Source organism: Epinephelus lanceolatus, chromosome 18, assembly GCF_041903045.1.
Source record: "Epinephelus lanceolatus isolate andai-2023 chromosome 18, ASM4190304v1, whole genome shotgun sequence".
NCBI lineage: Eukaryota > Metazoa > Chordata > Actinopteri > Perciformes > Serranidae > Epinephelus > Epinephelus lanceolatus.
The window spans coordinates 42,808,732-42,828,978 of NC_135751.1; the positions used below are offsets into that span (position 1 = coordinate 42,808,732).

The 20,247-nt window shown below is 45.8% G+C and overlaps 1 protein-coding gene across 8 annotated transcripts; it reads right to left on the reverse strand.

Annotated features, from left to right (window-relative positions):
- Positions 1–564: 564 nt before the first annotated feature.
- Positions 565–19,903, reverse strand: med15 (mediator complex subunit 15). 8 transcript variants are annotated; one of them, XM_078161218.1, is made up of 18 exons: positions 19,741–19,903; positions 17,175–17,262; positions 17,025–17,076; positions 16,865–16,888; positions 16,532–16,696; positions 16,030–16,343; positions 12,634–12,993; positions 11,085–11,207; positions 7,566–7,721; positions 7,168–7,286; positions 6,963–7,090; positions 5,027–5,161; positions 4,861–4,924; positions 4,709–4,775; positions 4,253–4,410; positions 3,652–3,818; positions 3,463–3,561; positions 565–1,197 (listed from the first exon to the last, which is right to left on the reverse strand). In XM_078161218.1, the coding sequence occupies exons 1-18, from the start codon at positions 19,806–19,808 to the stop codon at positions 1,061–1,063; spliced, it is 2,424 nt and encodes an 807-aa protein (XP_078017344.1). In that variant the 5' UTR covers positions 19,809–19,903; the 3' UTR covers positions 565–1,060. The 8 variants fall into 8 exon arrangements, with proteins under 8 accessions (XP_078017344.1, XP_078017342.1, XP_078017343.1 ...); XM_078161216.1 differs by having other exon boundaries at positions 11,058–11,207; XM_078161217.1 differs by having other exon boundaries at positions 16,030–16,346.
- Positions 19,904–20,247: the final 344 nt, after the last annotated feature.

Here is a 20,247-nt window from a genome sequence, read left to right on the forward strand (position 1 = left end):
TCAGACTACATTATATCAACATGACACTTAACACACATGTTCTAGAGGTCGTTCAGAGGCTCGGTGCCAAATTTGGCCCAAATTGGCCACTAGTGGAAGCTGTAAACCCAGAAATATGACGTTCCATAAAAGTTGATCAGATTTGTACTTAAATTAGTGAGCATGATGTGGGGTCAGTCCTGAGGTCAGCTGCAAAGTTTGGTAATGATTGGTCAAAGTGGGTGTGACTTAACGCAACAAACACATTCAGCCTTTGGTACTTCCCATTATAGTGAATACTGCAGCTCAGATGTTGGCATGTCCTGACGCTCGCCCTGAGCCTGTCGTCCTTTGGGGCCGACTATTGTGGGCTCCATGGGGCGCGGAGGCCGAGGTGCGCGGGGAGGCTTGGACCCCATTCATGACTGCTTTCAGTTCTAGTTTATATTGTTATTGGTGCCAAAATCAGGTAGAGGACAGCGTATTATAAAAACATTCCAGACGCTCTAATGAAACGTTACATGATGAGTGAACTTCCTGTTGGTTGAAATAAAAACTAATTATTTATTTTCAAAGACTGAAACATTTTTCTGGATTTAACAGAAAGTTTAAATGAACAGTTTTTATTTATGATAGCAAAAAAACAAAACATTTATATTTTCAGTTTGAAAAGCTGAGTTAGAGTTCTTCTTCTGTGGTCCCAAACTGAACTCACATGTCAAACAGAAACTCATGAAACTAAACAACAAACAGAAGCAGAGTGTGATGCGTTCAGGGACCAGAATATCGGTCAGGATAAATGACAGTTCAGATGTTTGGGTTCTTCTAACACACAGTTCATATTATGTACAAGCTGCTTCTGCTAAAATCTGCTCTGTCAGTCTGCCTGAACGCATCAGATCACATGATATCAGCCCACCTGAAGGGGCGTTCAGGGACTAAGATGAGTGTGGGGCACAGCAGCTGCTCTGTATGAATGACAGAAGTCCAACAGGAAACAGGTTAAAGTGTCAGATCAGACTGTAGTATCTGTGTGTGTTACTGTGTGTGCAGCGGGTGCAGTCAGGTGGTGGGCGGGGCTTCAGGCGGCAGACAGACAGGCCTGGCGGACGCTCTGAGCCCAGGTGTTGAGCAGCTCCGTCACTGAGTGTTTGTCAGGAAGCTGCAGCAGTTTGGACGTCATGTTTCTGTGCACCGTCTGCAGGAAGCTGTTTGCACCTGGAGGAGGTCACAGGTCATGTGATCACAGGTCATCACCTCATCAATCAACACAGCTTTAGGCACTGACGCGCACTGGCGTCACACCCAGTCAGGACACAGCGCGAGTTAGAACAGAATCATGAGTCAGTATTTTCAGATCTAAACATGATAATATTGTGTAAATGTCCTGGTATTAACTCTTATTGTGTAATGAGTGTGTGTGTGTGTGTGTGTGTGTGTGTGTGTGAGAGACTGGATATAAACTTGTTACCCTGATGGGACTTCAGCTCAACGATCTGATGCTGATTCAGGCCAGAGCTGGTTGTGTGACTGACAGGAGAACAGCAGCTTAAGTGACGGGAAACACCGTTAATGTGTATCAGAAAGCTGTAGGTGTGTCAGACACTAAGGGCCCGTCCCAGTACCCCCCCTTGGCCCTACCCCTACATTCGCGCGTTCCCATGAAGGGTAGTGGTGTCCCAGTTCCTTTTTGCGTGTAGGTGTAGGGGGCATAACGAGGGGTAGTGGGTATGAAACTAGCCCTTCGGAGCGAGGGATTTCAGATGCTGACTTGCCAGCGAGGGGTAGATGTCGCCATGGCTACCACCGAGCAAGAGACGGGGAAAAAAGTTCATACATAGCTAACGTTACCGTCGTCAGGTTGCTTGTTAGCTAGCTAGCTCGCACTATCTGGCGTCTGTCATCTGTCCTGTTCTGCAAAATTGTCTGATTTTTCACATGACGATAACACGCCAGCTAGTATAACTATGCTGCCTCATAATGTTAGCTGGTTAGCTAGCTAGCAGAAGTCCCCTGTCGTCTGTCGTTCACCAAACGAAGCATGATGAATGCAGCAAACGCGATCGGTAGGATGAACTCAACTGGAGACTCCATTGTAGATGCCGGTTGGAAATGTAGATGGCTCGCAGCTTCCTGTTTAAAATAGTTACGTATGTGTGAACATAACCCAGTGTTTCCACTACATTCCACGACACGCCGCTGCTGCTCCTTCAAAACTCCTTCAAAACATTTTTGCAAATGCACCACCACTCTGAGACATCTGTGCACTTGCACAGCGCAGAAGCCAGTATAGTGAGGAGAGCAGCGGTGAGGGGAGTGGGGGAAGGCTCCTATTTAGAGATGCACCGAATATATTCGGCCTAATATTGCAAAGAAACACACATTCGGTATTCGGTGGAATAAGTAAAAGCAAGGCCGAATAATAGCAGCGTGTTTTGATAACGCAATCAAAAAGCGTGCGGTGACAAAGTAAAATGTCGGCAGTGTGGCGATATTTTACTCTGTCCATCACCGCACTCGCGACTAAACATAGTTTTGGGCAAAATAAATCATTCAGCACGTTGTGTGAGTACAGATTTCAACCAGCATCAGAAACTAAACAGCGAATCCCGCCGGTTGTGGGTTGAACGGGGGTCACAGACATGGACAGGAATACGTATTCCTGTCAAATACGGCGGCGTATGATAAGGGCTTACTGGCGACAGAGAAGTCCGGCTCCAGGTGAATAACTTGTTGTCATGACTGCCCAAAAGTCTTTGTGTCCACAAACCTCACTGCACTTTAGGGACTGTTCTTTACTTATGAAGGGACTATTCTTTATTTGTCAGGAGAGGAGGGTGGCTGGTTGATTTAGATTTTATTTATTTATTTTATTTTGATCCCCCCTATGTTAATCACTTACTGATGCTGTTTTTGAAGTATGAATAAGTCAATAAGTAATTTATTCCATTGAAATATCATTGATGTATTATAGAAAAGTATCGTACCGTGGCATATAAAAGCTAAGCTAAAAAGAGTTATACTCTAAAGTGAGCTCAGTTCTACTCTCTGAGAATAAAAAGAGGAAAGCACTACAGTGGCCTTTGACCTGGGGCAGATCGAGGCCAGGTCAGGGTGTGCCTGAGACAAAACACCTCGCTCAAGGTCGAGTTTGGGCGTTCGTAAATGTAACTTGTTCGCTCATATTAAGTCTGAACACTCACAAGTTACAGGAAAGCTTTACAGACGAGGTCAGGACGTATCTAAGAGAGGAGAGCATTAAATGAAGCATTGAAAGAAAACTGTAAGAAACGGATCTCCAACTGTTGGGCCCTTTTGGTCCGCGGCCTGATGGTGAAGTCACCACCCAGATATTCTGCTGTTCTCTAAACCCTCAGTCTAACTCATTTAGACAGATAGTTGGTATGTTTTGTATATTACTGTAAAATAACAAACACAGCTTTAAAGTGATGTCACAGTGTGCTGAAGCTGAAGCTGTCTCACCGTACTGATCCCCGTCGTCGGCCCAGTACGGACTCTGGTCAGGATAATCAGCAGGAACGCTGAGCTGCAGCGGAGGAACACTGGGGAGGTTCTTATCATCTGAGAGACAAGAGAACAAACACGTGGTTAAAACATGTGGCCTGCCGCCGTCGGCTCAGAGTCGGCGCCAGGTTTCTGTGTCCGACTCACCCAGTTTGCAGACGAGGTGCACGGTGCCATTGTTGCTGCAGAACGAAGGATCCAGGTTGACGAGGAACTTGACGTCGAGGCGAGCCACCTCTCCCTGCAGGATGTTGGGGATGGTCTGCCGCTCGTCCTCCTCGTGCTTCCTCTTCCTCCCGGAGATGTTGGGACCCCTGAGGAACAGACACACAATGTTCATGTCTGTCACTCAAACTGCACCGACAGCTGTGTTTTAACCTCACACACTATTTTTATGTAAATAAAACTCGGCCTCTATCTGCTGCAGAGTGATGTCACACAGCGCTGACACATTTCCCACTGCTGCAGCTTCACATTAAAAGTCATTAACTGGCGAAACACGAGCTGAACTTTATTATGAAGTGATAACAGGAAACGTGTTGGTCAGTGAGATCAGCGCTCACTACTGCAAAACAAGATGGCGGTCGTTGTGGTCATTTTGTTGACAGTACAGTGAGCACCAGTTTCTTCGCCCGTCTTGTCAACTTTCTTCAGTCGATTCAGAACACTGAATCAGCATCTGTGTTTTTGTTGGACTGAACCTTTAAATGTGCTCTGACTGCAGACGTCATGTACAGGTGAGACGTACGTGATGGGGGGTCCGTGGATGGCGGTCATGGCGGGGGCGAAGGTTCGGTACAGAGAATGGTTGAAGACTGGAGAGCGGATGTTGGCCATGACGGCGTCCAGCAGCGGCTGACACAGGTACTGCTGCTTGGTGGCCACTGGGGGGGGCGGGGGGGTCGGCTGGAGGGATAGGGACAAATTTATACATTCAAAGTGTCATTCAGAGTTTACAGGATGGTGATGTCACCTCACTGATCGTCTCTGCTGTTAACATGGACTCGTATCTGCACTCTGTCCTCCTTAAAGTCCAGTTCAGACCAAAGACACGACAAGACGAGTTGAAACAAACACCCTCAGTGACGTTCTGAAATGGTTTCATCTCGTCACGAGTCTTTGGTCTGAACTGGACTTTACATATTCCTGGATTTTTGGTGACGCTGAGCACTGTGACGACAGCACAGGTTTGTTCTGTTCTCACCACGGCCATGTCGTTCTTCAGCTTCTCTAAAGCGATTTCACACTTCTGCAGCGTCTTCAGGGGACACCTGCAGGTCAGAGGACAGACACACAGCTGAGTGGACGGACATGGATCAGTGTGTTGGTGAGGAGACGTCAGTGATCAGCTGTTACCTGGTGTTTGGATCAGTCAGGATGTTCAACAGACTCTTCATCTTGCTCAGGTCCTTCTTTCTGTCTGTCCACACCAACAGGAACACAAACTATTATTTCTGTTTTGCAAAATGACTCAGATGATTAATCGATAAATGGATGAATGCTTTGAACGCTGAGGACCGACCTTCATTCTTGTCGATCTTGTTGATCATCCTGCGCAGAGGTTCGATGTATTTGGACAGCTGTTTGAGTTTCTCCATGTACTGCTGGTCCTCCAGAGACGTGGCTCCAGCCGGACTCATCACTGAGCTGGGGTTACCTGCAGGTCAGGTGAGGACAGGTGAGGACAGGCGAGGACAGGTGAGGAAGGGTGAGGAGGGGTGAGGACAGGCGAGGACAGGTGAGGAAGGGTGAGGAGGGGTGAGGACAGGTGAGGAGGGGTAAGGACAGGTGAGGAGGGGTGAGGACAGGTGAGGAAGGGTGAGGAGGGGTGAGGAGGGGTGAGGACAGGCGAGGACAGGTGAGGAAGGGTGAGGAGGGGTGAGGACAGGTGAGGAGGGGTAAGGACAGGTGAGGAGGGGTGAGGAGGTGAGGTCAGGTGAGGACAGGTGAGGAGGGGTGAGGACAAGTGAGGTGAGGTCAGATGAGGACAGGTGAGGACAGGTGAGGAGGGGTAAGGACAGGTGAGGTGAGGTCAGGTGAGGACAGGTGAGGAGGGGTGAGGACAGGTGAGGTGAGGAGGGGTGAGGACAGGTGAGGTGAGGTCAGGTGAGGAGGGGTGAGGACAGGTGAGGTGAGGAGAGGTGAGGACAGGTGAGGAGGGGTGAGGACAGGTGAGGACAGGTGAGGAGGGGTGAGGACAGGTGAGGACAGGTGAGGAGGGGTGAGGACGGGTGAGGTCAGGTGAGGAGGGGTGAGGAGGGATGAGGAGGGATGAGGAGGGGTGAGGACAGGTGAGGACAGGTGAGGAGAGGTGAGGTGAGGACAGGTGAGGACAGGTGAGGAGGGGTAAGGACAGGTGAGGAGAGGTCAGGTGAGGACAGGTGAGGAGGGGTGAGGACAGGTGAGGAGGGGTGAGGACAGGTGAGGACAGGTGAGGAGGAATGAGGAGGGGTGAGGACAGGTGAGGACAGGTGAGGAGGGGTGAGGACGGGTGAGGTCAGGTGAGGAGAGGTGAGGACAGGTGAGGAGGGATGAGGAGGGGTGAGGACAAGTGAGGTGAGGTCAGGTGAGGACAGGTGAGGAGGGGTGAGGACAAGTGAGGTGAGGTCAGGTGAGGACAGGTGAGGAGGGGTGAGGACAAGTGAGGTGAGGTCAGGTGAGGACAGGTGAGGAGGGGTGAGGAGGGGTGAGGACAAGTGAGGTGAGGTCAGGTGAGGACAGGTGAGGAGGGGTGAGGACAAGTGAGGTGAGGTCAGGTGAGGACAGGTGAGGAGGGGTGAGGACAGGTGAGGAGGGGTAAGGACAGGTGAGGACAGGTGAGGTGAGGTCAGGTGAGGTCAGGTGAGGAGGGATGAGGAGGGGTGAGGACAAGTGAGGTGAGGAGGGGTGAGGACAAGTGAGGTGAGGTCAGGTGAGGACAGGTGAGGAGGGGTGAGGACAAGTGAGGTGAGGTCAGGTGAGGACAGGTGAGGAGGGGTGAGGACAGGTGAGGAGGGGTAAGGACAGGTGAGGACAGGTGAGGTGAGGTCAGGTGAGGTCAGGTGAGGACAGGTGAGGAGGGGTGAGGACAGGTGAGGAGGGGTGAGGACAGGTGAGGTCAGGTGAGGAGAGGTGAGGACAGGTGAGGACAGGTGAGGAGAGGTAAGGACAGGTGAGGACAGGTGAGGAGGGGTGAGGACAGGTGAGGTCAGGTGAGGTCAGGTGAGGACAGGTGAGGACAGGTGAGGATAATGATCAGTACTCTTGTCAGTGATCTCTGAAGATAGTAAAGATTTAGATGCCGTTCCAAAATCTGTGGATATTTCTAACGGAGCCACTGAAGCAGGTCGCAAACAGTTTCTGCAGTTCACCAACAGGAAGTGACGTCATAAAACCTGTTCGTTATCTTTCACGCAGGCGTCACAAACTGTCACAGATTTGTTTTGTGTTTTCGCTCCTGGTGATAGAGGTGTGTGTACCTGGAGTATTGAGCGGTCCAGGAGAGGGGACTCCATAGTTCTGGGGGGTCCGGGCGTTGGCGGGGCTCTGTGAGGGCTGAGGGGAGGGGCTGGGCTGGAAACCCCCCGGAGACGGAGTGGGACCGGAGCTGGAGACAGGAAGTGCTGTTAGAAACAGAATCATAGTCGGTGCTGGGTGCTGGTGAATGTGAACACCTGGTTGTACCTGGCTGAGTTGGGCTGTGAGGTGGGGGGCTGAGGTGACGGCTGGGGGGGCGGAGGCATGGACTGTGGCGTCTGCACCTGTACAGGTGAAGGTGATGACATCATGGAATGCTGCTGTACCTGTGGAGGACAGTGATTGGACAAAAGAAGAATTAGCCAATCAGAGATATGTAGCAGCAGATTCTCATCTTTAAAATCCTCAAACCATCAAATGTGTTTTTTACTCCAAATACTGAATTCAAAGATTCTCCAAAGAGCTGCAGATTAATTTTCTTTTGATCGACATCAATGAATCGATCAATCGCTGCAGCTCTGACTGCATTTACATACAAACCCTGCATCTTATCTTTGACTGATGCTCAGCTCTGGGGGGTCAGAGGTCAGACTGAGGATAAATACCTGCTGTGTCATTGGCTGTCCTCCCACCGCAGCAGCTGCAGCGGCGGCGGCAGCAGCGGCGGCGGCGGCGGCAGCAGCAGCGTTTGGAGGAGGGATGGAGGGATTGAGGGGAGGCCGAGGCAGCCGGGGAGGAATCTGCATCCCAGGGCGAACCAACTTCAGAGGACAGAGACACGACAGAGACGACAGGACAGGTGAGCAGAGAGCAGGCAGGAGAACACTGCAGCACACACAGGACTGTGTCTATACTTGTGAGGACCCTGATCCAGACCTCCTAAGCCCAGGATGCAGCGACGGTGCTCTTGCAAACAAGTGTCGGAGGTGGAACTTGTTTTAGTGAAACATTTGCACATTGGAAAGCGAACATTGTCATTAAAATGGCTCCGTAAAACAAAATGCCACAAAACCTCATTAACAGTCGTCTGTTACTGTGTGAGTCAACCTTAGACAGATACACTAGATACATGATGTGATTATTAAAACACTATTAAAGTTATTTAAACCATTCATCAGTTACTTTACTGTTTCAACAGCTATCTGTTACTTTTAGCTAAGTGTTTCAATAGCTTTCAATAATTAGCTATTTCTTTTAGCTAACTAAAGCTATTTAAACTATGTATAAGTTACTTTTAGCTAAGTGTTTCAATAGCTTTCAATAGTTAGCTATTTCTTTTAGCTAACTAAAGCTATTTAAACTATGTATAAGTTACTTTTAGCTAAGTGTTTCAACAGTTATCTGTTACTTTTATCTATCCTGTTTCAACAGTTAGCTATTTCTTTTAGCTAACTAAAGCTATTTAAACTGTGTATAAGTTACTTTTAGCTAACTGTTTCAACAGTTAGCTACATCTTTTAGCTAACTAAAGCTATTTAAACTGTTTAGCAGTTACTTTTAGCTATCCTGTTTCAACAGCTATCTGTTACTTTTAGCTATCCTGTTTCAACAGTTAGCTATTTCTTTTAGCTAACTAAAGCTATTTAAACTGTTTAGCAGTTACTTTTAGCTATCCTGTTTCAACAGCTATCTGTTACTTTTAGCTATCCTGTTTCAACAGTTAGCTATTTCTTTTAGCTAACTAAAGCTATTTAAACTGTTTAGCAGTTACTTTTAGCTAAGTGTTTTACCAGCTATCTGTTACTTTTAGCTATCCTGTTTCAACAGTTAGCTATTTCTTTTAGCTAACTAAAGCTATTTCAACTGTGTATAAGTTACTTTTAGCTAACTGTTTCAACAGTTAGCTACATCTTTTAGCTAACTAAAGCTATTTAAACTGTTTAGCAGTTACTTTTAGCTATCCTGTTTCAACAGTTAGCTATTTCTTTTAGCTAACTAAAGCTATTTCAACTGTGTAGCAGTCACTTTTAGCTAACTGTTTAAACAGTTATTCGTTAATTTTAGCTGACTAATGCTATTTCAACCACTGTCGGTGGCGTAATAAGTAGCATGCCATCTACTAGTCTAAGATTTCAAACTCTACCTCACTTGGCTCCATTCTGAAGAACTACTACTCAGCCAAGGAAAAAACAACAGTGTCCAGCATACGCTCGACTTCTCCTAGAGAAACGCTGCTGTGAATAACCAAACGGAACAGACCAACAGCACTTTGAATTTATGAACTCTCTGTACAGGCTCTGGTTGAAGCCACAGAACTCTGCTGCTGCTCCGTGGCAACAGTTGCTAGGGCTTAGCTTGTTTTTAGCTAGCTGTTTTTGTTCTCAAAGCTAGCTTTAGCTTATTTGGTATTCAGCAGGTATTGTAGTTAACTTTTTCTAAATCGTTTCTAAGGTTATATCATATCTCTGATGTACTCACTCCTTTGAGTCTTTAGCTATATTCCTCTGCTTAGTCTGGAGTCGCTCAGCGAGCAGGACAGTTAACGGTCAGTTTGGCAGTTGGTTAGATTTTCTGTTGGCTTTTCAGTTGAACATTATTATTTATTTCAAGATTCCTGATGCTCTACTTTCTTCCAGGGGGGTAATTCCTTCAATCAACTGTTGTTTTTTCTTATTTTGTCAGAAGTAAAAGTTTATCTCATTTATAACAGATAGGTGAACATCTTCAGGAGCTCATGATGCTGCTGCTGCTTCCTTCAGAATCTCTCTCAAGTCTCTCAATTCCATTCAATTCTACAGAGTGAATCACAGTGTTTATTTACAGCAACTTCAGAGTAGAAAATCTTGTGCCACAAACATAAAATAAAACGGTGCTGAGCAAACATTGCCTTAGTTAGTTTGTTTTTAGCCACCTGAAAAAGGCCCTTTAAAAAACAATTTATTAAGTTATTAGTTAATTAATCCGTTTAACTGTACACTATTTTTGGAATAATTTCAGCGCTTCAAATTAACGTCAGACAGCCTTTCATACAGTTAACTGAAGTCATTACAGCGCCACTGGAATGAGTCCTAAAACCCAGAAGTGACTTAGCATTTTAGCGCTTCCTGTTCCCTCGTCTTGAAGTCAATGTTTTTTTTATAATGTGTTTTTGGGTACATGTGTGAAATAAGATCTGTGGACAACCCCGCCCACATTTAAGAGGACTGTCTGAACAGGCCGAGGGTCTAGGTACCGTGTCTGAAGGGTTACTGCTGGTTCCAAACAAAAATTTTAATTCCTTTAAGTTTAAAGCCTCCTGGTGGATCAGTCGTGTTTAAGAGGTCAAACCAAAAGAGTCCCAGTCAACATTCAGGGTTCTCACACATTTCAAAAGTTTTCTACGACTTTAATAATTTTTTTCTTGCCACACTTGAGCAGTAGGGCTGCAACTAACGATTATTTTCATTGTCGACTAATCTGCTAATTATTTCTTCTTAGTCGACGAATCGTTTTATCGAAAAATGTGTAAAATGTTGAAACACGTCGGTCTGTCTCTCCCAAACCCCAAAATTATGTCATCTAATGTCTTGTTTCGTACTCACACCACTCATGTTTTAGTTCACCGTCATGGGAGTGTGTAAAGCTGTCAATATTTGAACGTAAGAAGCTGCAATAAGAGTATTTTGGGTACTTTATAGTATTTTTATATGAAGAATGACTCAAACCGATTAGTTGACTACTTAATTAGTCACCGATTATTTTAATACTAATCGTTGCAGCCCTATTGAGCAGTGTTTCTCAAACAGATTCAAATTATATTTAAAGATAATTTCAGCTGTGGCATACATGGAGAGAGAGACTAAACACAGGTAGAAAATGCCGGAACGTATTTGATGGTGAACTAAACGCTGTCACGCATTGACGCATGTTTGAGCTACGCTATGTCGCCAGCCACAGAAAATAAACTGGCCGTTATGTTACATTATGTGGAAGATTATCCACAGACGATTACTGTAACGATGTCATTACAAACAACTAATTCCAGGACTTTCCCAAAACTTTTAATTATTTTCACTATTTCCAGGACTTTTCCAGGTTTTCCATGACAATGGGAACCCTGGAACACAATGTTTGCTTGCGTCATGTGACTTCATTCACATTTACTACACATGAAGCACCTGAGCTTGAGGTGGCTGCAGTCTCACCTGTCCAGGTACGGCGGCGGCGGCTGCAGCAGCTGCGTTGAGCTGCGCCTGAGCTGCAGCTTGCTGGGCTGCTTGCTGCGCCTGCTGGACCTGCTGCTGCTGCTGCTGCAAGGCTGCACGGGCCTGCTTACACACACACACATACACACACACACACACACACACACACACACACACAAGGCAAAGCATGCAAGCAGAGGTGAGGTAAGCAGGAATACTGAACTCTACGCTGTCTGAGCTGCAGATTTGCTACTTTTAAAATTGCCCGCTGCGGGTTGTACACATAACATGTTGTCAAACCTTCACACACACACCATCCTGCCAGCTGTCCCTTTCACACAGACATCGATTGTGCTGTTCCTTCCTCTGCTATCATCTTAAAGGTGAGAAACCCTCTGTCCCCTCATTCAGCTATCATACCTGTTATAAGGAACGGCGAGGAGGAAGATAGCGTGGCATTCCTTCCTTGAACAGGCGATGTGAAAGAGGCTATTAACTTAAGATAGAGTGTACTTTTACACAGAATCACTGCTGACTGCAGGAAGCACCTGACTACTGTTTCAGGACAAAAATACTGAACCTGTCCTTTAATAGAAAATATTAAATAACTGCTTCTCCTGTGGTTTAAAGACAGTGTCAGTGTTGAGTGGCTGGACGGCGGGGTTAGCACCAGGACGCTGGTTCTACCATCCAGCGATGAAACATCAAGGAAGTGGGGTGTCCATTTAAAAATCTGCAGAAACCAATTAACTAAGGTTCAGTTTGGTGGGAGGTGCCTTGAGGGAGGAAAAGAAGCAGAGAGCAACTCCACTGACTCACAGATCTTTCATAAAGAGGAACCTGTCATTAATCGCTATGTAAAGATATATTACAAGACAGATCAAGGATGATAAACCCTCAGGACAGACCATCACTGTAACCACCCATGATGGACACTTACGTAACAGGATTTTACCCCAGGTCTGCAGATGTGTGACGATATGCAAGAATGAGATGAGGACGAAGAGCTCACAACCTAAGAGTAATGTCCAAGGCAACAGCGAGAGGCAGGGGCAGAATTTAACTACAGAATCAGGCACGTGACGAAGAGGAGGGCATAACTGCCACTGACAATATATCGGGTGAGGGTGAGTGAAGACACTCAGGATACAAGATGACTTGGACAGAACACCTGAGTGAGAGACGCCCAGAAACAACAGCTGAACCGGATGGAGCAGTTCTTTACCAGTTAAGTACAATGTGATTATAGAGTATGATGGGACTGACACTTGGATCCATCGTACAGTTTAAAATCTTGTTTAACCTACTACCCAATGATACATGTGTTTGTGTTTGTCCATTTTAACTCTGATGAAGACGCAGTAGTGTTCGAACATTATTCAGTGGTTCCCAGTTCACCTCTGAAGTCAACAGATTTGGGTTTTAAGAAGCAAAATAAAAAGGTTGCACAGTAACTCATGTAGATTTCCTTAATCGCTGCAGGTGTTTCAGACAGGATTCTTACAGACTGTAGATACACAGAGAACCGACGCCACCTGAACAGTCTCACCTGGAAGGCCTGGATCTTGAGCTGGTGCTGCTGTTGCTGCTGACTGAGCGAGTTGATGGGAACATGCTGAGCCGACGTCATTGGTCCGGCCAGAGACTGAGGCACCATGCCGGGCTGCTGCTGCTGCTGAGAGTGTGGAGGCATCTGACCTGGCTGAGGCTGAGTCTGGGCCTGAACCTGCTGCTGCTGCTGCTGCTGTTGAACCATGTGCTGGATGGACTGGGCCTGAGCCTGGGCCTGAGCCTGGGCCTGGGCTTGGGCCTGAGCCTGAGCTTGAGCCTGGGCATGAGCCTGAGCCTGCTGCTGCTGCTGGAGCTGCAGCTGAACCATCTGCTGCTGCTGAATCCTCGTCTGGTGCATCTGCAGACACAGTATGTGAAGGACAGGAGTGAGGTCATATCTTGTCTTCATCAGCCACAGAAAACTAGTACCAACTGGGCACGGGTGTGGAGAACTGTCACTGAACCAGTATCAGCTCCTGACCTGTCACTACCGAAATGCACTAACGTACTTTAACATTTCAGACTGGTACTCTGTTAATTACCCAACACACAGCGCAGCAGAATTACCAACTGTTAACCAGAAATAATCACTGTGTCAGCAAAGCTAAGATCAGGATGTCCACCCTCTGGACTACAGAACCCTGCAGTACCCTGCAGAACCCGAGATGACTTATATAATGTGCGAGATAACTTATATAACGTGTGAGATGACTTACATAGCGGCGAGATGACTTACATAGCGGCGACATGATTTATATATCGTGCAAGATGACTTATATAGCGCGCGAGATGACTTACATAGCGGCGAGATGACTTATATAGCGGCGAGATGACTTACATAGCGCGCGAGATGACTTATATAGCGGCGACGACTTATATATCGTGCAAGATGACTTATATAGCGCGCGAGATGACTTACATAGCGGCGAGATGACTTATATAGCGGCGAGATGACTTACATAGCGCGCGAGATGACTTATATAGCGGCGACGACTTATATATCGTGCAAGATGACTTATATAGCGGCGAGATGACTTACATAGCGGCGACATGACTTATATAACGTGCGAGATGACTTACATAGCGGCGAGATGACTTATATAGCGGCGAGATGACTTATATAACGTGCGAGATGACTTACATAGCGGCGACATGACTTATATAACGTGCGAGATGACTTACATAGCGGCGAGATGACTTATATAGCGGCGACGACTTATATATCGTGCAAGATGACTTATATAGCGGCGAGATGACTTATATAGCGGGCGAGATGACGTATATAGCGGCGAGATGACTTATATAACATGCGAGATGACGTATATAGCGGCGAGATGACTTATATAACATGCGAGATGACTTACACAGCGGCGAGATGACTTATATAACGGCGAGATGACTTACATAGCGGCGAGATGACTTATATAACATGCGAGATGACGTATATAGCGGCGAGATGACTTATATAACATGCGAGATGACTTACACAGTGGCGAGATGACTTATATAACGGCGAGATGACTTACACAGCGGTGAGATGACTTATATAACGGCGAGATGACTTACATAGCGGCGAGATGACTTATATAACGTGCGAGATGACTTATATAACGGCGAGATGACTTACATAGCGGCGAGATAACTTATATAACGTGCGAGATGACTTATATAACGGCGAGATGACTTATATAACGGCGAGATGACTTATATAACGGCGAGATGACTTATATAACGGCGAGATGACTTATATAACGGCGAGATGACTTATATAACGTGCGAGATGACTTATATAACGGCGAGATGACTTATATAACGGCGAGATGACTTATATAACGTGCGAGATGACTTATATAACGGCGAGATGACTTATATAACGGCGAGATGACTTATATAACGTGCGAGATGACTTATATAACGGCGAGATGACTTACACAGCGGCGAGATGACTTACACAGCGGCGAGATGACTTATATAACGTGCGAGATGACTTATATAACGGCGAGATGACTTATATAACGGCGAGATGACTTACATAGCGGCGAGATGACTTATATAACGGCGAGATGACTTATATAACGGCGAGATGACTTACATAGCGGCGAGATGACTTATATAACGGCGAGATGACTTATATAACGGCGAGATGACTTACACAGCGGTGAGATGACTTATATAACGTGCGAGATGACTTATATAACATGCGAGATGACTTATATAACGGCGAGATGACTTACATAGCGGCGAGATGACTTACACAGCGGCGAGATGACTTATATAACGGCGAGATGACTTACATAGCGGCGAGATGACTTACATAGCGCGCGAGATGACTTATATAACGTGCGAGATGACTTCTATAACGTGCGAGATGACTTATATAGCGCGCGAGATGATGTACATAGCGGCGAGACTTATATAGCGTGTGAGATGACGTATATAGTGCGCGCAATTATGTATATAACGCGCGAGACGACTTATGTAGCGCGCGATGATGTACATAGCGGCAAGACTTATATAGCGTGCGAGATGACGTATATAGCACGCGCAATGATGTATATAGCTGCGAGATGACTTATATAGCGGCGAGATGATGTATATAGCGCGCGAGATGATGTATATAGCGGCGCAATGGCGTATATAGCACGCAATGGCGTATGTCTTCTACCTCCCTTCTCCTCCTCAACAGACGAAGCATGAGCAGAACAAGATTGTTGTTGTACTGCTGCTTCAAGAATATAAGCAAAACAAGCCCGAAAAAGGCACTAAGGCCTTGTTTAGACTGCCAGCCAAAATCCGATTTTTAGCCAATCTAGATTGGAACCAGATGGCTCTTATGAAGCCTGAACAGTCATTAATGACATGAAATCCGATTTTTGCAAACCAGATCGAAACCACCTTTGGGAGGTAGTTTCAAATCGCATTTGGACAGATGTGTCTGAGTCTGAACAGCTCCTTATATGACATCACACAATAAACGCTAGATGACGCCTCTGCTCCAAAGTCGTTGCCACAGCAACCTGTCAGATTTGTCAATAATGTGGCCCAGTCTGAACAGAGCCAAATCCGATTTGGACACTTGCTAAAAACAGTGTGGACAGTCAGCAGTCAAAAATCGGATTTTCGGATTCTCCCACAAGTCATCAACAGCCCCTCCCACAAGTCATCAACAGCCCCTCCCACAAGTCATCAACAGCTCCTCCCACAAGTCATCAACAGCTCCGGAAGGCCGCCTCGTTCTTTTTAAACCAAAAAGGTTCCAACAATATGTCTACCCTACGAGGCGGAAAATTGGGCACCTCGGATCAACTCGCCAATCCGGCTCTGTGTATCTAAACGCTTGCAACATTTGCCGAAAATCTGGCAGTGTAAACGGAGCTAGTAACTGACTGTATACCTGGTTCTGCTGCTGCTGGTTCTGGGCCTGCTGCTGCTGCTGGTTCTGGTGTTGCTGCTGAAGTTGCTGATTCTGGTGGTGCTGCTGCTGCATCTGCTGCGCCCTCAGCTGCTGCTGCACCTGGAACTGCTGCTGGATGGCGGCGTTCTGCTGCTGCTGCTGCTGCTGTTGCTGCTGCTGCTGCTGCTGCATGGCGTTCTGCTGCTGCTGCTGCTGCTGCTGCTGCTGCTGGGCCTGCTGAAACTGCTGGAACTGCATGGACTGCTGCTGCTGCGCCTGCACCATCTGCTGCATCGGCATCTGGCCTGGACCCCCTACTGCAGGGTGAGCGAGAAGAAGATGAAGGACAGAGCCGCTCTACAGCTCAGAACCAGGCTGAGGAGAGTCTGGAGTCTCAAACACACAAAACGTGCCAAAGCAGAGACTGAAGGTAAGAGCAGCTCTGACGCAGCCGACATCCACCGAACAGCAAACACACACCACATGGAGGAAACACACTCACTGGCTTGTGGGTTTCCAGCCACCCCTGCCATGGCATGCTGGCCTATCTGCATCTGCCCCATGGCCCCCATGCCACCCACTGGAGCACCGGTGGGGCGAGGCCCCATGCCAATGGCGCCCGGGCCCCCTCCAACCCCTGTCAGGTTAGTCAGGGCATTCATGGGATCTAGCAGAAGGGTAGACAACAGATCATATTACGCAGCTCCAACATGCACAGCAGAAACCATGAACACCATGAGTCTGGTAGTGACAGGTCCAGCAGAGGACAGAACACAGCAAAGAAAGAACTCAATGGGAAGTGACCCAGACAGAGACAAAGACAGAGTCCACTTACCTGGTCCTCCCAGAGTCTTCTTATCTGGAAATAAGACACCAGTGATTAGTAACTGTGGAACAGCGTCGGATGCTTCACATCAGCAGTGGACCGTCAGACTCTTGTGTTACGAGTCAGTTTTCAGATCGCAGCCTTCAAATGAAACAGCTCAAATACTCACGGATGTCTCTGAAGTGAATGATCAGCCTCGCCACCAGAGATAAATACTCCTCCTGGGAAACAAGAGTGAGACCTGTTAGAACACGCTGGATTGTTATCGTTCATCACTCCCAGCAGTCTGACCAACTTCCTGCAGTGACACAGCACTCACTCTGGATTTGGCTTTAACGTAAACATGGTTCTCCATGTCATTACTGGACTTGGTGTGTGCAGTTCCCGCCTTCCTCATCGCGTCCTCACTGGAGAGAAACATAGAAAACACACTGATCAAAAACACACACACTCCTCACCTGTCTTTCACCGTCTATACATCACCTCCGTGTTTATTCTGATTTAAAAACTGAACTTTATGAAACAGATATTTCAGTTTGTTGCTCCTTAAATGTGAAAATAAGCTCTTTAAATATCTCCACTGGGGATCTGGAACATTCTGGAGGTCATTTTACAGCACAAACATTTTCTTCATATTTCTTTTCATTCTCATTTCTGTTGAACGTTGCACAGAAGCAGCACTGATAGATTGTTGTTGTTGTTTGATAATAGTTCATAAAGAAAACAATTTGGAAGTCAAGTAGTTTGATTTTTTCCCAGATTGATGAATTAAAAAACCTTAACATTGAACCCTGTAACCTTCAGATTAATAATGAAAACAATCTTAAAGAGGCAACAGACAGCATCGATGAAAATAATGTGGGTTGCACAGGGTAGTGTCCACAGTAAAATCAGACTATCAGCGTTTACATAGGTTACTTAGTGGCTTCGGTCAGCCAATCAGGGACTGGAGCTGGTCCTTATGAGGAGTTGGGCATGAGATAGTTGAGTCACGAGCACAATAACAGACGGACAAAGTTTGGAGACAAGTGAAAAACGGCCTAGCAAAAGAAAAGGAGCTCCTCTGTGTGAGGAGGCAAAGAAGAGCAAAAAGGAGAGTGATAAAAGAAGAGGAAAAACAAGAGTAAACCTCAGTCAGGCGTTCAAGAGATGGAGGGAGCTCCGTGACCAAAGAGGCTTCAAAACCCATGTCCAGCTAGCTTTCTTTCTAATGGATCAGTAAGTAACACGGCTAAATGTTAGCTAGACCAGAGAGGACTGTACTGTACTGGCTGCTAGTTCATTTCTAGCTGGCCAGCATCGCAAATCACCGCAACCAGGGAGCGGGTAGCGAGTGTTGGTCGGCTGACATCCTGGTTGCCATTCTACGGCAGCCCTCGGACAGTGATACCCCCCTCCCTTCCTTCTGTTCTCTTCTCACGGAGGCAGCTATCCACGGACATCGCCCAGCTAAGTTACGCCCAGCTAAGTGAACACTGGACTTTGTTTCCCATTCAATTTGAGCTCCAACCGGCCGCATGGTTTCCATACGGTAGTGTTTATTCTAGAATGGGGACTGTTTACATGTGCATATTGGTATAATTCCACTGTGTCTACTGTTGTTTGTACTGATACTGTACATATTGGTATCATTTACTGTGAGCTGTTTGTACTGGTACTGTGCATTCTGCTATAATTATTTGCTTTACTATTTATTTTTCTTCAGATAAATCTGATAATTGTTGCTCGGTTTCTTTACTCATTTATTTAGTAGAGCGTCCACACACCTTCTCATTCTACATATACATAGAGGTATACTGGTGGCTTTACAGCCTACATTTTATTCATTATGTCTGATCCCCACGCTCAGTTTGGTCGTTGCGACAGTGCGAGCAACACTGCTGACGCTAGGTGGCGCCAAGCTAAAAAAAAAATCCTATCTGTTGCCTCTTTAAGTTTATTACATGTACATATGATGATCAAGAGTTCTACAAAACAAACTGCAAACACTGCATTGTCCATGTGAGATTTATAACAGCTGTAACTCATATTTAACACACCTTTAACTAATGTAAAGCCATATTTTCACTGCACTTGTAAAAGCCACTTATCTTTATGTTGTAAATATGCAAATATTGCACAACATGTTGCACATTCGAAATACAAGTTTGCCTACATAAATATTATTCATGTACAAAACTAATATTTATGCTACTTAAAAGAAGAGTCTTTCTGTTTGTGTGAAAAACTGATATCTGATTTCAAACACAGCCTCACGTTGTTAAATATAAAAAGATAATGTGTTCATATATGTATATAGTATATAGGTATAACGTGTTTACAAATAAATACATACCACATGAACGTAATGTGTTCGTATGTAAATATATTGTACATAAATACAACGTGTTTACTGTTTAATTGTAATAAGTTTTACTTTAATAATTTCACATGTAAAAGTGAAACACATGAAATTTGGTTTGGTTCAATGATTTTAATTTAACTGTTTAAATTAACTACAAGAAATATTCCTGTTAAAAGTTCATCAGTACAGATTTAAGGAGTGATACTAACAGTGTGAAGAGTTAACCCGCTGAGTGAGCTAACGTTAGCAGCTGACAATGCTAATATTAAAATCTGATATATACTTTCATTAACAATAATTGTGTTCATTTTAAGCAGGCCGAATTAAAGAGTGGACCCGGACCTTTAACCTCATGTGTCCTGTCATGTGTATCGACCTGTGTTAACTTTGTCTTTTTACGAGTCGGTGTTAATTTACTGATTTTTTAAAGCAAAGTTTGCTATGACGTGTTTTCCTGCCGAGCTAACGTTAGCTTAGCTCATTGGGCTAACGCAAACAGTGAATTAGCCAGCAGTGCTACATATGAAAGTAAATATCTCACATCTGAGCGACGACTTTCTGTCGGAACTGAGGACTCCTCCAGTCGCTGTCCGGCCCGGGGACCTCCATCACACAGGTTCGAGATTTCAGGAGGATTTAGACTTGAGGAGTTGAATGTTTTCTCTCTGCTCTTCCTCCTTCCGCTCCGAAAATGGCGGCTGCCGTTTTTTTTCTGTTGATAAACGCTACCGCCGCCTGCTGGACTGAACTGTGAACTGTGGAGGATGGAGGAAGTACTCGCATCCTGTACTGCAATCAAAGTACTAATACTACACTGTACAAGTACTCCAACTAAAGCACCTATGGCAAGCCGTTTTAACATTTAATCGCTAGACTGGATATTCATTACTGATATCTGCAACATAATTTTGCCTAGTCAAAACTCTTAAACAAGATATCTGTAATTAGATTTTGACTAGTCAAAACTCTAACTACAGATGTCTGTAATTCAGTTTTGACTAGTAAGATTCAGACTATTTTTGCCATTCATGTGTATGGGGTTTGTCAT

Excerpts from the sequence above, each read along its gene's own strand:
- med15 (XM_078161215.1), bottom strand. The coding sequence starts at position 19,808 with ATGGAGGTCCCCGGGCCGGACAGCGACTGGAGGAGTCCTCAGTTCCGA. Across the intron at positions 11,208-12,633 it reads TCAAGATCCAGGCCTTCCAG|GCCCGTGCAGCCTTGCAGCA; the intron begins GTGAGACTGTTC and ends GTGTGTAAGCAG. Across the intron at positions 4,776-4,860 it reads CTGACTGATCCAAACACCAG|GTGTCCCCTGAAGACGCTGC; the intron begins GTAACAGCTGAT and ends TCTGACCTGCAG.